Source organism: Colias croceus, chromosome 6 (assembly GCF_905220415.1).
Source record: "Colias croceus chromosome 6, ilColCroc2.1".
In the NCBI taxonomy this organism is placed as follows: domain Eukaryota; kingdom Metazoa; phylum Arthropoda; class Insecta; order Lepidoptera; family Pieridae; genus Colias; species Colias croceus.
The window spans coordinates 2,437,972-2,459,777 of record NC_059542.1 but is presented as its reverse complement, the minus strand read 5'-3'; the positions used below and the strand labels follow the sequence as shown (position 1 = coordinate 2,459,777).

At 33.5% G+C, this 21,806-nt stretch overlaps 1 protein-coding gene across 2 annotated transcripts; it reads left to right on the top strand.

The window, feature by feature from the left end:
- Positions 1–772: 772 nt before the first annotated feature.
- Positions 773–21,748, top strand: LOC123692467 (5'-3' exoribonuclease 1). Of its 2 annotated transcripts, XM_045637220.1 has the most exons (32): positions 773–1,015; positions 1,236–1,462; positions 1,602–1,654; positions 1,901–2,061; positions 2,386–2,550; positions 2,907–3,189; positions 3,423–3,583; positions 3,838–3,942; positions 5,642–5,693; positions 5,776–5,857; positions 6,111–6,303; positions 6,925–7,098; positions 7,349–7,460; positions 7,731–7,909; positions 8,216–8,385; positions 8,711–8,848; positions 9,127–9,194; positions 9,658–9,869; positions 10,781–10,910; positions 11,157–11,284; positions 11,860–12,041; positions 12,552–12,750; positions 13,373–13,632; positions 14,253–14,411; positions 15,487–15,583; positions 16,095–16,169; positions 16,249–16,316; positions 17,389–17,482; positions 18,061–18,348; positions 18,818–18,909; positions 19,635–19,728; positions 19,895–21,748. In XM_045637220.1, the coding sequence occupies exons 1-32, from the start codon at positions 941–943 to the stop codon at positions 19,979–19,981; spliced, it is 4,563 nt and encodes a 1,520-aa protein (XP_045493176.1). In that variant the 5' UTR covers positions 773–940; the 3' UTR covers positions 19,982–21,748. The 2 variants fall into 2 exon arrangements, with proteins under 2 accessions (XP_045493176.1, XP_045493177.1); XM_045637221.1 differs by lacking the exon at positions 16,095–16,169.
- Positions 21,749–21,806: the final 58 nt, after the last annotated feature.

Genomic DNA, 21,806 nt, shown 5'->3' with positions numbered 1-21,806 from the left:
TATTCCATCTTAAGACCTCTTATAATCCTATTGACTTTATAGCTTCTTCATTCTTCACAAGAGCATTCACGACTCATTAATAATTTCAAATAAACAAAAATCAAAAGCCGTGCGGGCGATACTTGCAGCTTGCTGCGAGATATACGGAACTAGACCGATAAGCTGCGAGATCTGTCGCGAGTAGACGCAGTCATGTTTACACATGCTTTCGCAACTTCTCGCAAGAAGCGCTTGACAAACTGTCGGGACAGAACTTGCAACATAGTTTACACATGCAAGCTGCTGTCAGACAGACTGTCGGACAGTTCTCGCAGAAGTTTACTTGCAGGTGGAAACGGGGCCTTAAAAGTAATGCGCGTGATGCGTGCAATCGATGCCAACTCAGTGATAGAATTTTAATTTTTCCCCTTTAAATTCAGCATTGTGCGCCACTGAGTCGCATTATGCTCTATTATGCTCTGTAATTGGAAAACACGGATAATGTGCAATAAAACTACTAAATTTAGTGCAGTTATTGGTGTTATTTCCAAATTCTCCACACGTATCAAAATATCTTTGTACCTTGTAAGTTGTATCCACAATACGTGTTACAGAAGATTTATCTTCATAATTATATACTCTGTGGATTGAAATTGATGTGTCACTATGTCATTGTCAACTGTCATATCTCCCTCTCTTTCTAATTTCTATTCTTCTTTTCTATTTTGAACTAAAATAATTAAATCAAACTAATTCCGAAAGTTTTTCTAAAATATGTACCTACTTATGGGACTTTCCTAACATACATGTAGATGTTTTGGAATTTTAACGTATTTCTTCATTGTTGACATATATGACAAAAACAATAATAAGGTTATAAAGTGGACTTGAAGATACCTTCGTATATACCTTCATACATAATAATCAACAATTTTTGAGGCATTTTTTGTACAAATCAAAAATGGGTGTACCAAAGTTTTTCAGGTATACCAGCGAGAGATATCCATGCCTCAATGAGCTGGTAAAACAATATCAGGTAATTGTTATAAGTTAGAATTCTAAGTGGAATACAACAAGCCTCTAAGCTAATCGTACCAATTTGTCGTTTGATGAAACTGTGATATTTTCCATTATAAAATAATAAGAAATCTTGATAATCATTTCTCATTGTAATTACTAATTTTCATACCCATTCTCTGTTTTATATAAAAAAATACTCTAATTTTTATAAATATATTCATACATAATTATTTTAGATACCAGATTTTGACAATATGTACCTGGACATGAATGGGATCATTCACAATTGTTCACATCCAGATGATTCAAATCCGCATTTCCGGATCACTGAAGAGAAGATATTTAAGGATATATTTCATTATATAAGTATACTGTTTCAAATCATAAAACCTAAGAAGTTGTTCTTCATGGCCATTGACGGTGTGGCACCTAGAGCTAAGATGAATCAACAAAGAGGCAGAAGGTAAGTCTTCAGATCAACGATGTGTATTTATATGTATGAGTTTTATAACACATACAATACAACTGTATATTTATCAGTTGTGCATAATTATTAATAATGTATCAATAAAAAATGATGTAAAATTGAAATGTTTCTACAGATTTAGGTCAGCAAGGGAAGCTGAGCAATTGGAGGAAGATGCAAAATCAAAAGGTATCAGAATCATTAGCAGATTAAAGATTTTGTTTTAAAAAGCTATTCTTAGAATATATGGTAGATATTTGAAAATTCACTTGAAGCAAATAAAAGAAGAAAGGAAAAATATTCAAATACCCTCATTCACTACAAAAGTCAATATTCAGAAGTATTTAACAAATTACAACTTTCATAATAAAGTTTCAAACAAAATAAATGAATCTTATTACTTTTCTAACATACACATAACAATTTAATTTGTAGGTGAAGTTCTTCCTACTGAAAAGAGATTTGATAGCAACTGTATAACACCTGGTACAGTGTTCATGGCCCGTTTGCATGAGCAGCTCAAATATTTTGTTAAGACCAAGATGTCATCTGACCCACTATGGTCCAAAGTGAAAGTTATTCTGTCAGGACATGAGGTAATTCAATTTGTGTTTATATTCTTAATTTTTAAGCACATTTTATTGTTATTACGTGTTTATAAGAACCTTTCTCAACACAATTTTCCTAGTATTTAAATAATTTCTAGTGTTTAGTTTTACGCATTACATTTGGAAATTAAAGATTTTAACGGATTTTAATCGCGATTTATTCATTATATTAGTATGCCGACGCGACGTTTCACAGTATTCAAATCTCCCCGTGACTATGCTCGCTGCAAAGTGCGAAACGTTGGGATAAAAATATAATGTATTTAATTTTAATTACAATTACACAGTTTATTAATACAATATATATTATAGACGCCAGGAGAAGGAGAACATAAAATAATGGACTACATTCGCTGGGCTCGCTCCCAGTCAGACTATGATCCCAACACTAGGCACTGTCTGTATGGTTTGGACGCTGATCTTATTATGCTCGGGATGTGCACACATGAACCACATTTCGCTCTACTGAGAGAGGAAGTAAGATATATGAAACTGTTTTTTCTATATAATATTATAAAGAAGAAAGTTTGTAATTATGTATGTATGGTTTTCACGCATAAACCTCTCAACCGATTTTGATGAAATTTGGCACAGACAATGTTTAGACCCAGAGAAAGAACATAAGCTACCTTTTATTGGGAAATATGTACCACTACTATGTTATACTCTTACTAGCTGTAGCAATTATTAATTTAATATTAATTCAAATTAAGAAAAGGTATAAAAATTGAGTTGCGTGTATTGAGTGTAACATTTTGATACCGTTTTCATCTTATGATGTTATTTGAAAAATTTAAATTGTATGAATGATATGAATATAACAAAATTTTTAGGTGAAATTCGGCAAAACAACGCAAAGAGCGACAAGCCCCGAAGAAACAAATTTTTACTTATTACACTTGTCGCTTTTACGAGAATATTTAGAGCAAGAGTTTGTTGGTATTAAGGATAAATTACCCTTTGAATATGATATAGAGAAAATAGTAGATGACTGGGTACTCATGGGATTTTTGGTGGGAAACGATTTTATACCGAACCTACCGAATATGCATATAAGCAATGACGCTATGCCACTGTTGTATAAAACTTATATGACTGTCTTGCCGACTTTGGACGGTGAGTGTGGTTATTTTTATAAATTAGTCTTTGTTATTTTCTTTAAAAAAGATTTTATATGTATTACTTTCAAAAATAAATACAAAAAAAAGAACCAAGGCACAAATGAAAAAAAACAAAAGAATTTTTTTTAGTCATGGTGCAGTAAATGCCATGGTATAATATTATGTTTATTAATTAATTATAGTACAAAATGTCTTATGAAATTTTATTAACCTAAAATTCCTACACAGGCTACATAAATGAAGCTGGAGATTTGAATTTAGCTAGATTCGAGGTTTTCATGCAAGAACTAGCTAAGATAGATAAGGAAAAGTTCCAAGACACATATGCTGATCTTAAGTATTTTGAAATGAAAACTGGAAGGCGACCAAATATGTTGGAGAGGAAAGAGGTAACATTTTATATTTTTAGAGAGAAATAGTTGTTTTTCATCTAATTTCTTCGTTGAGGAGTTGCTTTTCATGTTATGTCTTGGTTTAAAAGAAGAAAAAAAAAATACTATTTATTACAAAAAAAAATTATATTCAAAAGTCAGTTCTCCTTTTCAATTTCGTAATATTAACATTATAAAAAAAATATTGCTATTAATATCTAAATGTCTCAGACCTTGAAGTAACCAAATTACAAACATAATATAATTTTCAGTATAAACCAAACAACGACGACACATTCAATGTAAACATTGACGACATCAAAGCAAACAAGCCAGATGATGAATTACAAGCACTTATAAATGCTACACAGGAAGTGGTAAAAATATTATTTCATAAAATTTTTATATTATGATATTTTATAATTTTATAATATGTCTAATTTGGAAATACAGTAGAACCCGTTTAATACGATCACGCTTAATACGATTTCTCGTATAATACGCCATTTTGCATCAGTCCCTGCAACTTGAGACATGTTTTCATACATCTAACGGCCAACACATATTACCCCTGCGACAGCGGCCGACTCAAACCCGGCGGACTGAACTGACGTTATGACTGCAGTGGTTTCCTGGATATTCATTCATGATAATGTATCATCATAAGAAATTCAATCTATTGAACATCTTATTGAGAGTGTGAATAGCACACAAGAAGAGGCTCAAAGTGGTAATGATCAAGAAGAAGATGAGTCAACTCCGATTATCAGCAGTTAATGATTTAAGACGCGATGTAACTTCTTCCCGGTCGATGCAAGTGATTTTTCGAAAATCTTTGAACGCAGTTATAATTCTTTTTAAAAATAAAGGAATGTTTCCTTTTAGCAAAATTTGCTATCATTAGTATTTCAAGTACTTTCCCTCCAGGGCCAAAGGGTCCCTCCAGGGTCGAAAATTTCCACACTGTATATTATAATAACGTGATAGTAATACACGACATTTTGTATAACGTACATAATGTTTAAATGTACAATATACATACATCCGAAAAATCATTATAAATATTAATACATAATATTATGTATTACTACATACAGTCCGTTTTTTACTTCCCGCTTATTACGCTTTCCCGCTTAAGACGCGTTTTTGGTTGAGTCCCTGAAAAATCGTCTTAAACGGGTTTTACTGTAGTAGTTAAATTATTGCACTTTTAATAAATAGATCTTGTGTTACTCAATTTATCCAATGGTGAAATAATTTAAAATAAGTTGAATAGATGTTGGATTAAATTTTTACAAACAAACAAATATTTTTTGCTTATTTTTAGTAAAGTTCACTTCACCTACTAAATTGTAATTATACTATTGCAGCTCATAAATAGTTCAGTATTTGTATTTATTACATGTTATTACATTTAGTTCAGGATACATCGCCCATTTTTGCAAGTGACTACTATCAAGCTGATTTTCCGTTTGTAGCTTTATTTTGATGAGACACCGAATAATTTCGTGTACGAAACTCTCGATTGTGGTAGCTAACAGAGATAACAAGGATAAAATTTTTTGATTTGATGGTTCTCAAATGTTTATTACGCAATTTGTAGGACAATATGTCTGTTGAATTATATAAACATTAACTAAGTGAAAACAAAAAAATCAGCTTGTTAGTAATCATTTATGATGACCTCGTTATCGATACACTTTGGAAAGGGGGACTCTTTGAACAATTTTGTAGGACTTTGAGATTTTGTAGGACAAATATTTTTTCGAATAATTTAGGTAATTATCTTGAGATTGAACAAAAAAAAATCATTCAGTTAGTAATAAATATTTGAGAACCATCAAATCAAAAATTTTTATCCTTGTTATCTCTGTTAGCTACCACAATCGAGACTTTCGTACACGAAATTATTCGGTGTCTCATCAAAATAAAGCTACAAACGGAAAATTAGCTTGATAGTAGTCACTTGCAAAAATGGGCGATGTATCCTGAACTAATTTTATGACATTAGACCTTGGCATAGGATTAGGTTTTTCCTCGCACTTAAATACATTTGATTTTTATCTTCTAATTTAGTTTTTAGATGATATAATGGACAATGACGATGAATATGAAGAAACAAGTGATGGTAATTGAAATTATTTATTTTTTTAATAAATTTGCTTTCTTTTTTTAAGTTGTGTCAATATATTTTTTTTTTATGTTTTCAGAGGAAGCAAACATTGAAATGGAGTTTATACTTCACAAAAAGGACTACTATATGAATAAATTAGATTATTCTAAAGTCACTGAGTAAGTTTTTTGATTTTGTAACATAGTGTGGTATTTTGACATACTGAATATTAAATAGTATCAACATTGTTTTCCAAACAAAAAAAAATGCAGTTTGCAAGAAAATTTAAAGTAAAATAATACATACTTATTAAACTTAGAACACACAATCACTATCGCTGTAATAAAATCTTATTGATAAGTACGTTTGTTTACAAACTTTTCTCGTTTAAACTTATAATTTATTTATACTTTTATACACTTAACTCTGTAGTGAAGTACTAGCGGACCAAGCGGAGGGTTACGTGCGCGCGATACAATGGAATCTTTTCTACTACTACAAAGGTTGTCCATCATGGTGCTGGTACTATCCACACCACTATGCGCCATACATATCCGATATCAAGGGCTTCAAAGATCTCAAGATTGAATTTGAGCTGGGAGAACCGTTTAAACCGTTTGAACAGGTGAGGGTAGTTTGAAAATAAAAATATTTTTTGTTAAGGTACAAGTCCGAGACGGGCCGCAGACCGCAAACTGCAACAGCAAACTGCAAGCGACACCACTTGTTTCTATGAACATCTATTGGTACGGGAGCTACCAACGTTTTAAAAAAAGTCATTTTAGTATAGTTGGGTTTTTGATATGCTGTTTCTCTTGCTATTTCGGTTACAGTCCAGGCTGTCTGGCTGGCGGTAGTGGTTGCGTTTATTAGTGCGCATCTTATCTGCACAGGAAGATATACATACTTAACTTTAGTCATTTTTTAACGCGTAAAATGTGTGTCTGGGAATATGACAGAAATAATAAACAAAGAATGAGAGATAGTTTTTATGCAGTTTGTTAAGTAGTGGGGATGTTTATTAAAAATTCAAGACAATTCTAAAATACATATTTAAAGATGATTAAAAGCAAATTTGAATTTAAGTAAATAGTTGAATATCTACCTTAGAACACAGAGGATTTTTGGGTAATAAAAGCTCAAATATAACTGTAATTTCAATTTTATACTTGTTATCACTTCAGAACTTAATACTTTTTACTATGTGCGAAAATACCTTCCTCTAATGTTTAATTTTTTATTTCAGTTATTAGCCGTACTCCCCGCGGCCAGTAAGCACCTACTCCCAACTCCGTTCCACGATCTGATGACAGATGAAGACTCTCCCATAGTACACTATTATCCAGTGAATTTCGAAACTGATCTCAACGGAAAGAAGAATGATTGGGAGGCTGTTGTACTTATACCGTTTATTGATGAGGTATTTAATTTTTTATTTAAATCTTGAATAAGTTATTATTAAGTTTTTTTTTGTTACCTGACATCATGTTGCTTTTTAGATATTTTTTTTAAATATCTAAATTATGTTTTGTATCAGTGTTTGTTTTTAAATGTAACGCGTTTCTTCTGGGTATTTTTTATTATTTAATGTTTTCTTAAAGTTTATGTTTATGAAATTTAATAAGCATGTAAGTTACAAAAGATATGTTATAGCTTACTTTTGTTTTCAGACAAATCTTCTGTCAGCCATGGCGCCGTGTTATCAGCGATTGACTGAAGAAGAATTAAAACGGAATATGCACGGACCCATGATGATTTATAACTGGTCACCAATAAGTTTAGGTATTGTTCATATTTAGTCAATTACATCATTGTTTATAAATTCAGCAAGTGAGTGCTCTTTACTAACTGACCTAATCATCGAATTAACAATATATTTTTTATATTTTTAGTAGTAAAGTTCTCAGTTTATTTTGAAGGAAAATTAAATGAGGTTTGGTTATCATGTCAGTCTTTTCTGCCATCTTACAGTGTTGCTTCTCAAATACAAAGTATATCCTTAAACAGTATATCCAACCACAATTTTATTTTATAAAAAACATTTATATTCAGGTCCAGAAAAAGCACCGGAATATTTCCCGGAAATAAAACACAACTACGCGTTAGAACAGGCCGTATGGCGCGCGGAGCTAGAGGTGCCCGAGGACAGGCTGAAACGTGGCATGTTGCCCAACGCACAACGGGATCTGCTGTTCCCGGGATTCCCCACTATGCGGCACTTGAAGTATGAGGTAAGATATAGGGGAACATTTTTAGAGGTTTTTTTTTGGGCACCTAACTTCAGAAAAGTTAGGTGCCCATAAGAGAACAATACTCTAGAGCAAGAAGTATGGAGCGCGGAATTAGAGGTTCCAAGAGACCTTGTTACCACGCGACATTTGAAGTATGAGGTAAGATGAATATTTTGACAAATTTTTTTGGCAAAATTATAGTATACTTTTCAGGGATAGAAGGAAACATGCGGTGGGGAAACCTGATAATTCTGGGCTTCCAATTCTGATCATCCTTAGTTTTTATGCTTATACTTATTTTCACAGACGCAACTTAAAAAGTGTAAAGTGAAGGTGTTCGACCAGCCCTCACGTAACGAGAACATGATAGTCAAGATACTACCCGATGAGGACACAAACCCGCCGATAGAGGAAGTTGCGAAAAATCTACTGGGAAAAGTTATATGGGTCGGATGGCCGCATCTAACTAGAGCTAAGTAAGTATGGACAGTATGTATAAGCAATTAGTTAATTGTGAATTTTTGGTAACTCTGGAATTATAGTACTGATTTGAATAAAAAAAGAGCGTGTGCCGAGCACACGTGCCAGAAGTGAAACTTCTTTGGCAAGAATCAAATATACAAAATTGTCGCATTGCTATACAGTGTATTGTACATGTAGAATACATTATCTTAAATGTAAATGTAAAAATAAATATAACGTTTTTGACCAATATTTCTTGACACTGTTCCTGCGTAGGAGACATACACACAAAAACACCAAATATTATATATTTTAATTATATTTATATTAATCTACCAGAGTGGTGTCTGTATCGAACGAGAAATGCCGCTTGCACCACATCGACAAACAAAACAGCGAAGTGCAGTATACAACTGAGCCCAATGTTGGCAATATGCACAAACAGTGGATGTCGGAACGGTCTACTGTTATTGAACAGTAAGTATTTATCCCCGAAATTCTAGGGAAATAAACTTGGCAATTTTTTTTTTTGTTTTAATTGTCAGAATTAAATTCTCCTCTTTTTTCTATGTATAAAAGCTGCTTTTAGAAGGTGCTTCACTTATTTTAACTAAATTTGCATTATCTTGTAATGGTTTGAACATTAAATTTAGTTACATTTAAATTAGACAAACATTAGACAAAGTTAAAAAATACCGATAAAAGATACGTTAATAAATAATTGCATATTTCTAAACACATTATTTTTATTCTAGCAACATGAATCGTTTGGGTATCGCACTCGGCGATGTACATGTCATCATACACGCAACAAATTTAAAAGGTAATATTTGTTCATAATTATACGTACTATTTAACCAAAACGTACGGAGTGTTTTAGGAATTGTTCTTTAGAATTATCTAATAAATAAAGATTAATATAATATAAATAGCCTAAATAATGGATAATGATAAAATAATAAAAAATGAATAGCCTGTAAAATGGAAATATCTGTTACAATAATTAATAAGATGCCATTTCTACTTATCATTCTTACGCGGAAATATGTGGGAATAGAGTTTTAAGTTTTTCCAAAGCCACAACAAAATAAATTATCCAAGTTTGCGCCCTTATAAAACGGTCATCTAAAGCGTCAGTTGCCCAATTTCTTTCTTGCCCGCGCCGCCACATGTAAGACTGTTTAACTATACCGTTGAACATTGTAATCATCCGGTTAATTTTCTACGTAATTTAACTTACAATTTTTTGTTAAATAAAATATTAATTAATTATTGGTCTTTTTCAGGATACAAATACACGATCCAAGACAACACATCAATGGTGTTAGAAGAGGAATGGTGTGAGATGCCGTGCGGTTACGCGCTCCAAGCAACAGTGGCTAACGCTAAGGCGACCATGTTGAAGCCCCCCGCTAAGTTCCTGACCCCGGGGGAGGCCTATCCTGCCGGGGATAAACTTTTTTTACTGACTATGGGACAGTATTATGGGTGTCTTGCTGTGAGTATCATTGTTTGGTTTTATCATCGTTTATTTTATGTTTTTTGGTGGTTTAGGTTTAGTGTCACGTGGTCAGTATGGACCGCTCCGCACCGATCGGTCTGTAGTAAGCTTAGAGAGCGTTTCAGAGTAATGTCGAGGATGTGTAATATGTCTCTTGAATCACTCTGTTTTATTGCGTAGTTTTAAAGATTTAAGCATACAAGACATAGGGACAGAGAAAGCGACTTCGTTTTATAGTATGTAATGATTTCGTGAAGTAAATACACGTTTTTCCTACATTGAGATACTATTACAACAGTATCACAATATTATATTGTAATACTGTGCTATTACTACGTATAGAGAAGACACCGCCTACATCACTTATGTTCCGCTCACGGCTCAACTGAGGTCAACCGGCCACAATGCACTCAGTCGCTTTGGCGTTCATGTCTTGTTTGTTTTAAAGCAAAAAAACGACGTGTGGCACTCGGGGACTGCCGCGGTAAAGCTATTGCATGCTATGCCTTCAAGGCACACCTCCGCCCGTCGGAGTGGGGAGCGTGAGGTTTTTTCCTTACGGAATTTCTCAATTCAAGGCCCGTGATAGAAGCTATGCAATAGCTTAAAAAAACATGAAACTCATGAAATAGTTTTAACTTTTAGAAATTAAACTCAAACTCAAACTCATTAAAGACTTTTTAACGGATTTTAAAGGCGATTTATTCATTATATTATTTTCCGACGTTTCGAACACTTTACAGCGAGCGTGGTCACGGGGAGGTCAGTGTTCGAAACGTCGGAAAATAATATAATGAATAAATCGCGTTTAAAATCCGTTAAAAAGTCTTTAATTTCTAAATGTATAATACTCGCGTAAAATCAAACCCTAGAAAATACTATATAGTTTTTACTGTTCGTCTCTCCAGGTGGTGGGAGCAGAGGCGATACGCAACGGGCGCATCAAGGTGATAGTCCGCGAGTGCGCGGAGCCGGTGGGCCGCCCGCACGCCGCCGCCTGCCCCTACCGGAACGCCAACCACGCGGCCGCTGCGTGCGGTGAGACACACATACATAAACAAATAACAAGCACCCAAGTGACAAGTACACACACACATATTATCATATAACATACAAATTAAGATAAAATAAAAATAAAATGTGTGCGTGTACTAGTGTACACACGTAAGAATTGAAACTTCTTTACGACCTTATTTTTCAAAAATACCACCAACCAATTCTTATATTGTAGTCGCGCCCTATTTTATTGTCATAGATACAGTTTTTAAATAAATTGCATTGTAGGTATTTCGACGCAAATGCTGTCGCGGATCACGGGCTCAGTGTTGGTGATACTCGGCGTGAGGAATGACTTGCCGACTGAGAATCAGAACAAAATCAATATTGGACTCAACTTGAAGTTTAACAAAAAGGTAAGAATTAATAAAAAAATAAGAGCTAGCGCGCAAGAGCAACTTTTGTTTCCGCAACTATTTTGTCTCTCCCATCACCTCTATGGGCTAGTAAGAAAGTGCGCGCACGTAGCGACGCAACTCTCCATAGAGTTGATGGGAGAGACAAAATAGTTGCGGAGACAAAAGTTGCTCTTGCGCGCTAGCTCTAAGATTGGCTCCGTACGTGACGTAGATTTTATGGATCTAATTGTCATTAAAAGCTTGCAATATGCCGCGCTGGTAGAATAAATGTTATATGTTAAAAAAAGATCTGGTAAAATTTTAATTTGGACGGAAGAAACAGAGATTTCACTATAAAGATTTATAGGATTATAAACCATTTGTAGCATGCCAGATAGGTAATTTATGTGGTTGTTCCGGAAATTATTGTAAAAAATAATTATTTCTCTTGTAAAAATATCAGTATATCTGTTGTAAAAAAATAATTAATTATCTTATAGAACCAAGAGATAGATATCCGGATACACTCGGCGCTGCAACGTGACTGTATATCTGTAATATCTGTTGTAAAAAAACAATTAATTATCTTATAGAACCAAGAGATATCGGGCTACACTCGGCGCTGCAAAGTGACGTCCATGTGGCTATACTCGCAGCGTTGTATCGACCTCGTCAAGAACTACGCAAGGAAGTTCCCGGAACTATTCGATAGACTCGCGTTTATAACCAACCACGATGTGTTCTTCGAAGCCGATATATGGCCGAATGCTGTTGGGTAATATAATTAAGATAATATACTTAATAACATAGAAAAGACTTTGTTATATTCGTAGCGGTCAGAAAATTTATATAAATTGCTTTTGTTTTTATGTCAACTATGTCAACTTTGTTCAAAAAACGCTATTAGCACCCCCATAAGATACATATTTCATTATTTGCAAACGAAATAAAAACAATGCTAAACAATCTCCTTCAATTATTCTAAAAGCGCTCTTATGACTAAGTCTTAAGAAACATATTCCAATACAGATATTAAAATTTACCTAGATATATTTACCTAAATAGGTTTTCTCTTAAAAATAAAAAAGAATCATTCTTATCACGACGTAGATCCACATCCCCGCGGACAAGCAAGACTACTTAAATGTTACCAAACAAAAATTGTTCTTACCCTATAACACATATGACATAAGTATCAAATTCCCAATTTTACCTCTTATTTCGCCACCTTTTGTACCCATACGGAAATCACTCTTACCACCTATTAATAAGGTCCATATTCCAGGCAAGCGAAACCGCAAGAAATCCAAAAGTGGCTAAAATCTCAACCGCACAGCAGTGCAGCGAGACGGCAATGTGGCTCCGAAGCGTTGGAGCCGGAGGAAATGAAAGCAATGTGGTCGGATATTAATACGCAATTGAAGGAATTAAAAGCGCAAGAGAAAAAAGTTACGTTGTCTGTTAAGTGGAATTTGCTGTATAAGGTTCGTATTTTGTTTAGTAAATTGTTTTTTTGAAAAGTTTTACTTGAGTATTAAAAGTAGTCTAATAATGATATGTTTTCTGTAACAGTAGATTTTTTTTACAGTAACAAATTTTTTTGGAAATTTTGTGAAAATAATGTTTTTATACGCTATTTTTATTCACTATTTATATTACGTATAAATTGTATTTAACTACGTATTTAAATAAGCATAATTATATTATGCTTATTTAAATGTAAATAAGCATAATTATATTATGCTTATTTAAATGAACACAATTATTTTTAATTTTAAACATAATACGTTTTACGCAAATAGACTGCATTTTTTCTTAGCATTGTTTTTTTTCTACAAAAACTAAAAAGAGGAAATAAGTTTTAAATCCATACTAATATTATAAATGCGAAAGTAACTCTGTCTGTCTGTCTATTACTCAATTACGCCTTAACTACTGAACCAATTTGCATAAAATTTTGATACCCGCAGGCTACTTTTTACCCCGGGACATAGGATAGGTTTTATTCCGGAAATCACACGGGAGCGGGAACTTTGCGGGTTTTTCTTTGACTGCGCGGGCGATGCCGCGGGTGGAAAGCCAGTTCTTATATATAAATATTTACAGCCGGAACTGCACGAGGGTAACATATCCCCCGACCCAAAAGCAGACTTCAAGATGTACGACCGTATAGTGTGCGTTGCTCGTAATATCACCGTCCCGCTCGGGCTTAAGGGCACTATAACCGCAGTATATCAGCCCACAGACAGCAATACTGTCAGATTATCGGATAAAATGAACGCAACGCCCAGTTATCAAGTGATGTTCGATGAACCGTTCACGGGGGCAATGGCGGAGGATCTGTTCGAAGAGCCACGGTTCTATAGGTGAGATGTGACGTCACTATTTGTGTTTACTTGCTTTAATAGTTAGATTATTGGGTAAAATGAATGCTACACACAGTTATCAAGTTATGTTTGATGAACCGTTCACGGGGGCAATGGCGGAGGATCTGTTCGATGAACCCCGGTTTTATAGGTGAGATTTGAAAATTATGTTACGTCGTGTTGTGACGTCACTACTTGTTTAGTTAGTTGGTTTAATGATTAAACTTTACCCAATTGTAAAACGCAACGCCAAGTTATCAAGTTATGTTTGATGAACCGTTCACGGGAGCAATGGCGAGAAGAAGAAGAGAACAGATCCTCATCTGTTCTGATATGAAGAGATTTGAAAATGGATCTTTTTTTACTGTGTTTAAATATAATCTTAACATACAGATAAAAACTTATCCTTTATATATGCCTACAAAAGACAGCTACATTAGAAGTAAATGTAGAAACTACTAAAATATATTATTTGAGACTTCAACTCAAATAGATAGTTAGATTATTAAGATTTATATTTTTGTACATGGTGGCAAATAAACACTTTCTATTTCTATTTCTAAATACATATTTCACTTATGAATAATCTATAATTACTAATAACTTGTTTTATTCTCTAGGATGTTACCAACAAACATGCTGAACATATCGTACGGGCGCAAACTCCGCATCGCAACAAAGATGGACGCCCACATAGACACTAACACGTGGGGTGTATCACACCCGCCCGCCATACTGCGCAGGGACAACACACATCACTCCGCGTTCGCTAGCTATAGGTAATGTGGAAATGAGCGTATGTGTCGGGCACACGTGTCAGAAGTTTATCTATTTATTTAAATAGGTACACACCACAGCTGACAATTTTGACTTATTATACACAAATTTAATCACAATCATGTTGCGGTAATATGCCAGCCTAATTGTATGTACACAGCATAATTGAGGTTAAAAAAAATTATTAAAAATTACATTATTTAGCACAATTCACAGATCAAGTAAAATATTTTTTTAAATACATGTCATAAAATAAGTTGAATCCAACTCATAGTACAGATAAATATCACATCACTATAGCTACAATACATAAAATTACATAAAATACAGTTAAATCAATAAATAACTACATTACATTCAATTACATAAAATAAAATTCATTACATTCCATCACAGTATAACAATGAATTATGTCTAACAATCAGTAAAGTATCTAAGAACTATGGAAGTCAAAGATTAAATTATCAACAATTCACTCAAACAATTCATAAATCAAGTAAAATATTTCTTTTTAAAATATACATGTCATTAAATAAATTTGAATCTTGGCAAAGAAGTGAAACTTAATCTTAACTACTACTTAATCTTCGTATCTTTGAATCTTGGCAAAGAAGTTTCACTTCATTAAAAGAAGATAGAAGATTCAGAGATACCAAAATCTCCATGAAGCGACCTTGAAATTTTCAACGAGCCCAAAGTTTCACTTCAAAAATTTTGAAATATTGTGTTGAACAGTAAAAAAAAATTAGTCAAGTGCGGGTCGGACTCGCGACACTAAGGGTTCCATGCAAATAAGCTAAGAGCAACTTGGAAAAACATTGGTAACCAATCCAATTTATGACAGTGTGAACCGTTGCTTTACCTACGTGATCTTTTATCGATTTAAACTGTCTCGCTGTCTTTTAAGCTGTTGCCTTTTTAATTGAAGTTCTTTATATTTTTTTAAATACATATCACCTTTTACATACATCACATACAGAACAAAAAAATTGTATTTTAACTTTCAATTTGAAGTCTAAATGCATTCGTTGTAGGTAAGGTTTTCTTTAATAAGTCCTTTTATGTCCATTATTACAGTCCCCCGAGAGAGTTGAAACCCGCCAACACTGACAAGAATAATGCAAACGTAGCCGTTAAAAACAACGCTAACAACACTAAAAGCGCTCCATCAAAGGTTTGTCATTTATTTTTATAAGATTTTCTATATCTACACTATATTTTAAAGCTAAAGAGTTTGTTTGTTTGTTTATTTGAACGCTCTATTTGTCATTTTGACAGTTAAGAGCATAAAAAATTCACATTCATTTCACGCGTTTCGTTCAGTCAATTTCACTTGGTTTTAATTTAATACTGTCAAAAAATAAAAAATTATAAATTAAATTAAAAAAAAATTATAAAAAATTGTTTACAATTTTATCTACACTAATATTATAAAGAGGAAAACTTTGTTTGTTTGATTGTAATGAATAGGCTCATAAACTACTGGACCGATTTTAAAAATTCTTTCACCTTTCGAAGCTTAATTATCCACGAGTAATGTAGGATAGGTTTTAACCCGGAAATTCCACGGGAACGGGAACTATGCGAGTTTTTCTTTGAAACCGCGGGCGGAGCCGCCGGCGGAAAGTTAGTCTATATTATATTTTATAAAAATTACGTCTTTTTTTTATTTTTACATTTAACAGGACGATGCAACAAATATACTGCGAACTTTGTTGAAAATAAGCGAAAATGAAACGGATCAAAGCAAGCAAAATAAAGTAAGAATATTTGCAATAACTGTTCTTAAATAATCAAATAATAAAAAATAATCAAATAAAAATATATGTTTTATTTCAGAACAACCGTGAACAGAACGCAAATTGGCGAATCAAAAATGATAAACAACAAAGCAATACGCCGCCCAAGTGAGTTATTGTTTTTTTTTTTTTTACAATTACATACTTAGTTTGTTTTATAATAGAGAAAATTTTGAAGAATAGAAAAGAATCGTGCATTTGGTGGGATTCGAACCCGCGTCTTTAAGACTAACCATACAACGCATCATTTAAAAAAAAAATAACTTTTTACATTATCTACACTAATATTATAAAGAGGAAAACTTTGTTTGTTTGTTTGATTGTAATGAATAGGCTCATAAACTACTGGACCGATTTTAAAAATTCTTTCACCATTCGAAAGCTACATTATCCACGAGTAACATAGGCTAGGTTTTATCCCGGAAATCCCACGGGAACGGGAACTATGCGGGTTTTTCTTTGAAAACGCGGGCGAAGCCGCAGGCGGATAGCTAGTTGAATATAAAATTATTTTTTTACATTTAATATAAACCCTAATTTATAATATATAATTATCGTTTCAAGCAGCTTTAATCAACCGTTTTGGAATATATTTGTTGGGTAAGACACTATATTAAAAATGTGTTTACCTTAAAATGTTAAATTAAAAAAAAAATATTCTTGATTTTCCTTTTTATATTTTTTTCCGAACCGATTATGATGATTCTTTTTATTTATCTAAAAGCATTAAGTTTTGTCTAGTTCGGACAATTACGCTGGTTGCAGAGCTTGACCGACCATCAGTGCGTACGTCAGTCGCGCTTGTCATATGTATGGAAATTCATAAAACCGTTCATAGCTAGACCGACCATACGCACGCGTATTGTCATGCGCATTAGTGTCATAGTCATACAATTGTTGATGCGTATCGTCAGGACCGACGGTACGCACTGACGGTCGGTCAAGCTCTGCAACCAGCCTTAGGTTTTTGTTAAAAAAATAATCTTCTTCTGTATATATAAAAATGATACCCGTTTTGCGCTGTCACGGCATCACGCGTGAACGGGTGGACCGATTTCGATAATTCTTTTTTTATTATATTCCTTGAAGTACGAGGTGGTTCTTATGTAGAGAAAACGTAAATATGTACCAAGGGCGAAGCCGGGGCGGACCGCTAAATTAAATGTAATTGAATTCATAGGGCACACTCACAACAAAATTGGCGCCAACCGAGCGAGAATCTGTACAGACCGCCGGCGTCTTACAACGAATGGGCGAACAGTAACTATCACAAGGTAAGCTGTTTCACTCACACCAACATTACACGTTTTAAAAGATATACAAGTGATAACTGCGTTAAAAACAACCGACTTCAAACTTGCACTTGCAACATTTACAAATACATACAAAAATGCTCATAAAATAAAAACTACTGGGCCTATCCGAATAAAATTTTTATGGGTCCAATTCGACACCATCCCGCATCGAACAAAAAAAGAATCACGTTCATAAACCTCGGAGTGATCGGTGCACATACATAAAAAAAAACGTACCGGCCGAATTGACAACCTCCTCCTTTTTTTTGAAGTCGGTTAAAAAAATAAAGTTTATTTGGCCAAACTCGCTTTACTTGTGCCTTTTGTTGTTTTTATACACAGCGGGTTACACGAAATTTGTCGGTATATTATGTTTTAGTACTATTTTTAGAGATCAATCATCCACAGCCTCATGTTTAGTGTTTTTTGCACAGTATTTACCTTATGTAAAATTATTAATGACAAATATTTTATTTTATTCCTTTTATTATTAGACATTGAATAAAAAAGCTTTATAGTACATAATATGATGAATTAAAATACATTATACACCACAGCCACCGCCGTCGTTCCCGTCGTACCCGCCGCCGCAACACGCGAACGTGGGTAACGTGAGAAACGTGGGTAACGTGGGTAACGTGAGAAACGTGGGTAACGTGGGCAATGTGGGGAACGTGGGTAACGTGGGCAATGTGGGGAACGTGGGTAACGTGGGCAATGTGGGGAATGTGGGTAACGTGGGTAATGTGGGGAATTTGGGTGGACCACCATTCCCGCCGTTCCCAACTCACTTGCCGAGCGCTCACGCTACGCTAGCGCCCAGCTGGACACAACAACAAGTACAGGTAGTGTTATGTTTCTGTTTCTGTTTAAATTATTCGAGTTTTATTGCTTTGTCAGATAGAAAGCGTACTTAGCGAGCGTATATAACAAGCCATGGTTATTGCGTTCATAATATGAATTTGCCAGTCAGTTTAATTCACGGCGTAAACTGTCTGGAAATAAGAGCATACCGTCAAATAGAGCTACAACACTGTATGCATACTGTAAATAGCTTGTTTAAGTTTTAATTTCAAGTTAATTTAGTGTTTTATAAACATTATAATATGTAATAGTATGATATTTTGAAGATAATATAACTGAATATTAATTTATTTATCATTTGCATGTTATACTTACATGTACACTAAGCATTATTTTCTCGACACAAACATTTTTAATTATGAAAACTGATGTTGTGGAGTTATGTTTTTTTAGTGGATATTGTTTTAAATATATAAATAATATTTTCTAAACAATTCCCTTATTCTTTAGAATCCTCAGTTCCAACCGCCGGCGAATCAAGCGCGAAGCAGTAACAACGTGACCAACCCGTTTGTACCGCTGCAAGTGCAAACTAGTCAGAGGTGAGACACCTTTTGACGTGTCAACGTCTTATAAATTGGTTTGCCGGGTGACACTTCAAGAAACTGCGTTACGCTCCGCTCACGTTATGCGCTCACAATGAGAGCGAGTGAGAGGCACGCGTCCCTTCCACTCGGGCATGGTTAGCCCGCCTAAGAGCGAGAGAGACAGACATAAAAAGTCGTTGTCACGTAAAACTTTCGCCCGTATACCGACTTTACAGGCAACCAATTTTTTTTTTATATTTATAGCTAAAGTAGAATCCATTTTTGGGTGTAACAAAAATTGTTCAATAGTTGTTTGTATAATGATGAGGTATAATTGTGATAAAAAATTCAAAAATATACCATATTGTTCATAGAAATAATTTAGTTTTTACTAGTACATATTTTTTTTGTAGTTTGGATTTATCAATGCCAAAAAAGCCTGTCTCATGAAAAAAAGACGTGTGTCACTCAGGGACTGCCGCGGTAAAGCTATTGCATGCTATGCCTTCAAGCCACACCTCCGCCCGTCGGAGTGGGGAGCGTGAGGTTTTTTCGTTACGGAATTTCTCGATTCGGTCCCCGCGCTCAAGGCCCGCGATAGAAGCTATGCAATGGCTTAAAAACATCGGTTTCTTATGAAATTGATGTTTTTTTTAAATATTCGCATTTGATTGTTATACTACCATGTTCTCTGAAATAGTATATTTTTTTTATTTAAGACTAAAAATACTTCCTTACAGACGAGTAAACAATGTCAGCCAACCTCCGAGGAATATGGAAGGGATACCAGCTCCCAAATCAACACTTCCCAAGCCGCAGCCAGTGTTGCCGCAGGTGAAAAATCATTTTATTAAAAATATTTTTTTACGTATAAAAAAATTTAATTTATTGTTGTTGTTTTAAAAAAATAGTTAATAGTAGTTACATTTGTGAATTATACAAAATATTATTACAATATATTATATGAATCCATATTGAATTTTACCTCTCTTATATTTAGCCGCCACAAAATCAACAACCAGTGACAAAACAACAAAACCAAAGGAGGAAGAAAAGAATAGCAGCAAACCTGCCGTTCCAGGACTAAACTTTATGCAAATTACTTTACTGAAAATATTTTATTTTTATAATCTATTTTTCTGACATAACACCCCGCGCCAATAAAGATTCCAATTTTAAACATCATTTCGTCTCATTTGCACACGTTGTAAAAAGCATGGCGTTGTCTCACTCACATTAAGACAATTTAAAATTTGCTTCGTTATTGGCGCGGGTTTTTGAAATTTAGTACATATATTAATACAAAGGTATTATAAGCAAATAAGTGGTGATAGCTTATTAGTGTTCTAGGAGTGGCACGTCGAAATGTGGCTAATTACCCACAATTTTCTTTAGCTGTCTCTGTTTCGCTCACCATAATTGAATCATGCCATCTTACTTTGACATAGTGAGCCGTTTTTGAAGATCGAATATATCTACACCTTTTAACTTATAATATATTTGTTTTAATAGCAACACATATCATTTGCATTATAATTTTTAAATTTAGACGTACGTAGTTTATCGTAATTATGTTAGTTTGCATAAATTTATTATCTGTTGTATTTTTCTAAATCACAAATTGACAATCTGGTCTTTTGATCTACTTTAATCGTTAAGTCGGTAGAATTAGTAAGATTAATGTTATTAAAAATGAATGATGCAAATGGTGATTATTTATATACATTTTGTAAATATTATGAAATGTTTGTATTCATTGTGAGCTGTTTTTGTGTGAAGAATTTCAAAAATATGTTCCTGTTCTTAGTTTGAGATTTATTTAAGTGTGTTAAGATTCTAAGTGTGACTAGTGTTGGTTTTTTTTATTATACCTTATAATATAAACAATACAGATAACAATAATAATAATACCTTACAATTCACCTTTGCAAGAGATTATATATAAAAAAACGAAATACTTACAACTAACTATATAATATGATTTGTCATCAAAAAAATAAAATTGTATGAAAAAAGAAATGAAAAGAGCATTTATTTTTGAAATCAAATTATTTTCTTCAATCGAATCAAAAAAAAATACTTAATATAAGGAATTTTTTTTAATAAATTGTAGGCTCTATTTCTGTCTTTACTAAAGTACAAATGGATAGTATAATAGTTTTTAGTTCCTATCTAAGTACATACTAAGATTCATTTTTAATATGAAACAATAATATTTACACTAAGCTTAATTATAAATTCTTAATTCGTTACAATTTTGGACAAAGATAACTTTTTTTTCTTTATGTGAATTGTACATTCATGGTCAAATTGTTATTAGTTACCTTATAATTTTTCAAAAAACTATTTTATGACTGTACCAACTTTATTATAGAATACAAAGCTTAGAATGTAGAAATGAGGACAAATACGTTGACAATCTAAAGTATGCAGTTTATGAGCTAGCGCGCCAGAGCAACTTTTGTCTCCGCAACTATTTTGTCTCTCCCATCAACTCTATGGGGAGTTGCGTCGCTACGTGCGCGCTTTTTCTTACTAGCCCATAGAGGTGATGGGAGAGACTAAATAGTTGCGGAGACAAAAGTTGCTCTTGCGTGCTAGCTCTTAGAATTAAGAATTGAGTGTTTGTACAAGTTTTATAATTATTGTGGTGTTAAATATAAACTTTTAATATTATCTGCATTTTGTGACGATTAAAATTTTTCCGTATAACACGAAAATAAGACTAAGATCTCATTGGGTTGTTACGAATGTAAGTATTATTTTTTATTTTATTTTTTTCATGTATGTTTTCTCTCAATATATGAAAATAATTTGATATATTTAGCTCACCAAGTTTATTGATTAGAAAACTCCTTAAGGCCGTGTACGCGGTCCGTGCGCTGTTTGGCTCAAATATGTGATTTTTCAAA

Excerpts from the sequence above, each read along its gene's own strand:
- LOC123692467 (XM_045637220.1), top strand. The coding sequence starts at position 941 with ATGGGTGTACCAAAGTTTTTCAGGTATACCAGCGAGAGATATCCATGC. Across the intron at positions 2,062-2,385 it reads TTATTCTGTCAGGACATGAG|ACGCCAGGAGAAGGAGAACA; the intron begins GTAATTCAATTT and ends TATATATTATAG. Across the intron at positions 5,694-5,775 it reads ATATGAAGAAACAAGTGATG|AGGAAGCAAACATTGAAATG; the intron begins GTAATTGAAATT and ends TTATGTTTTCAG.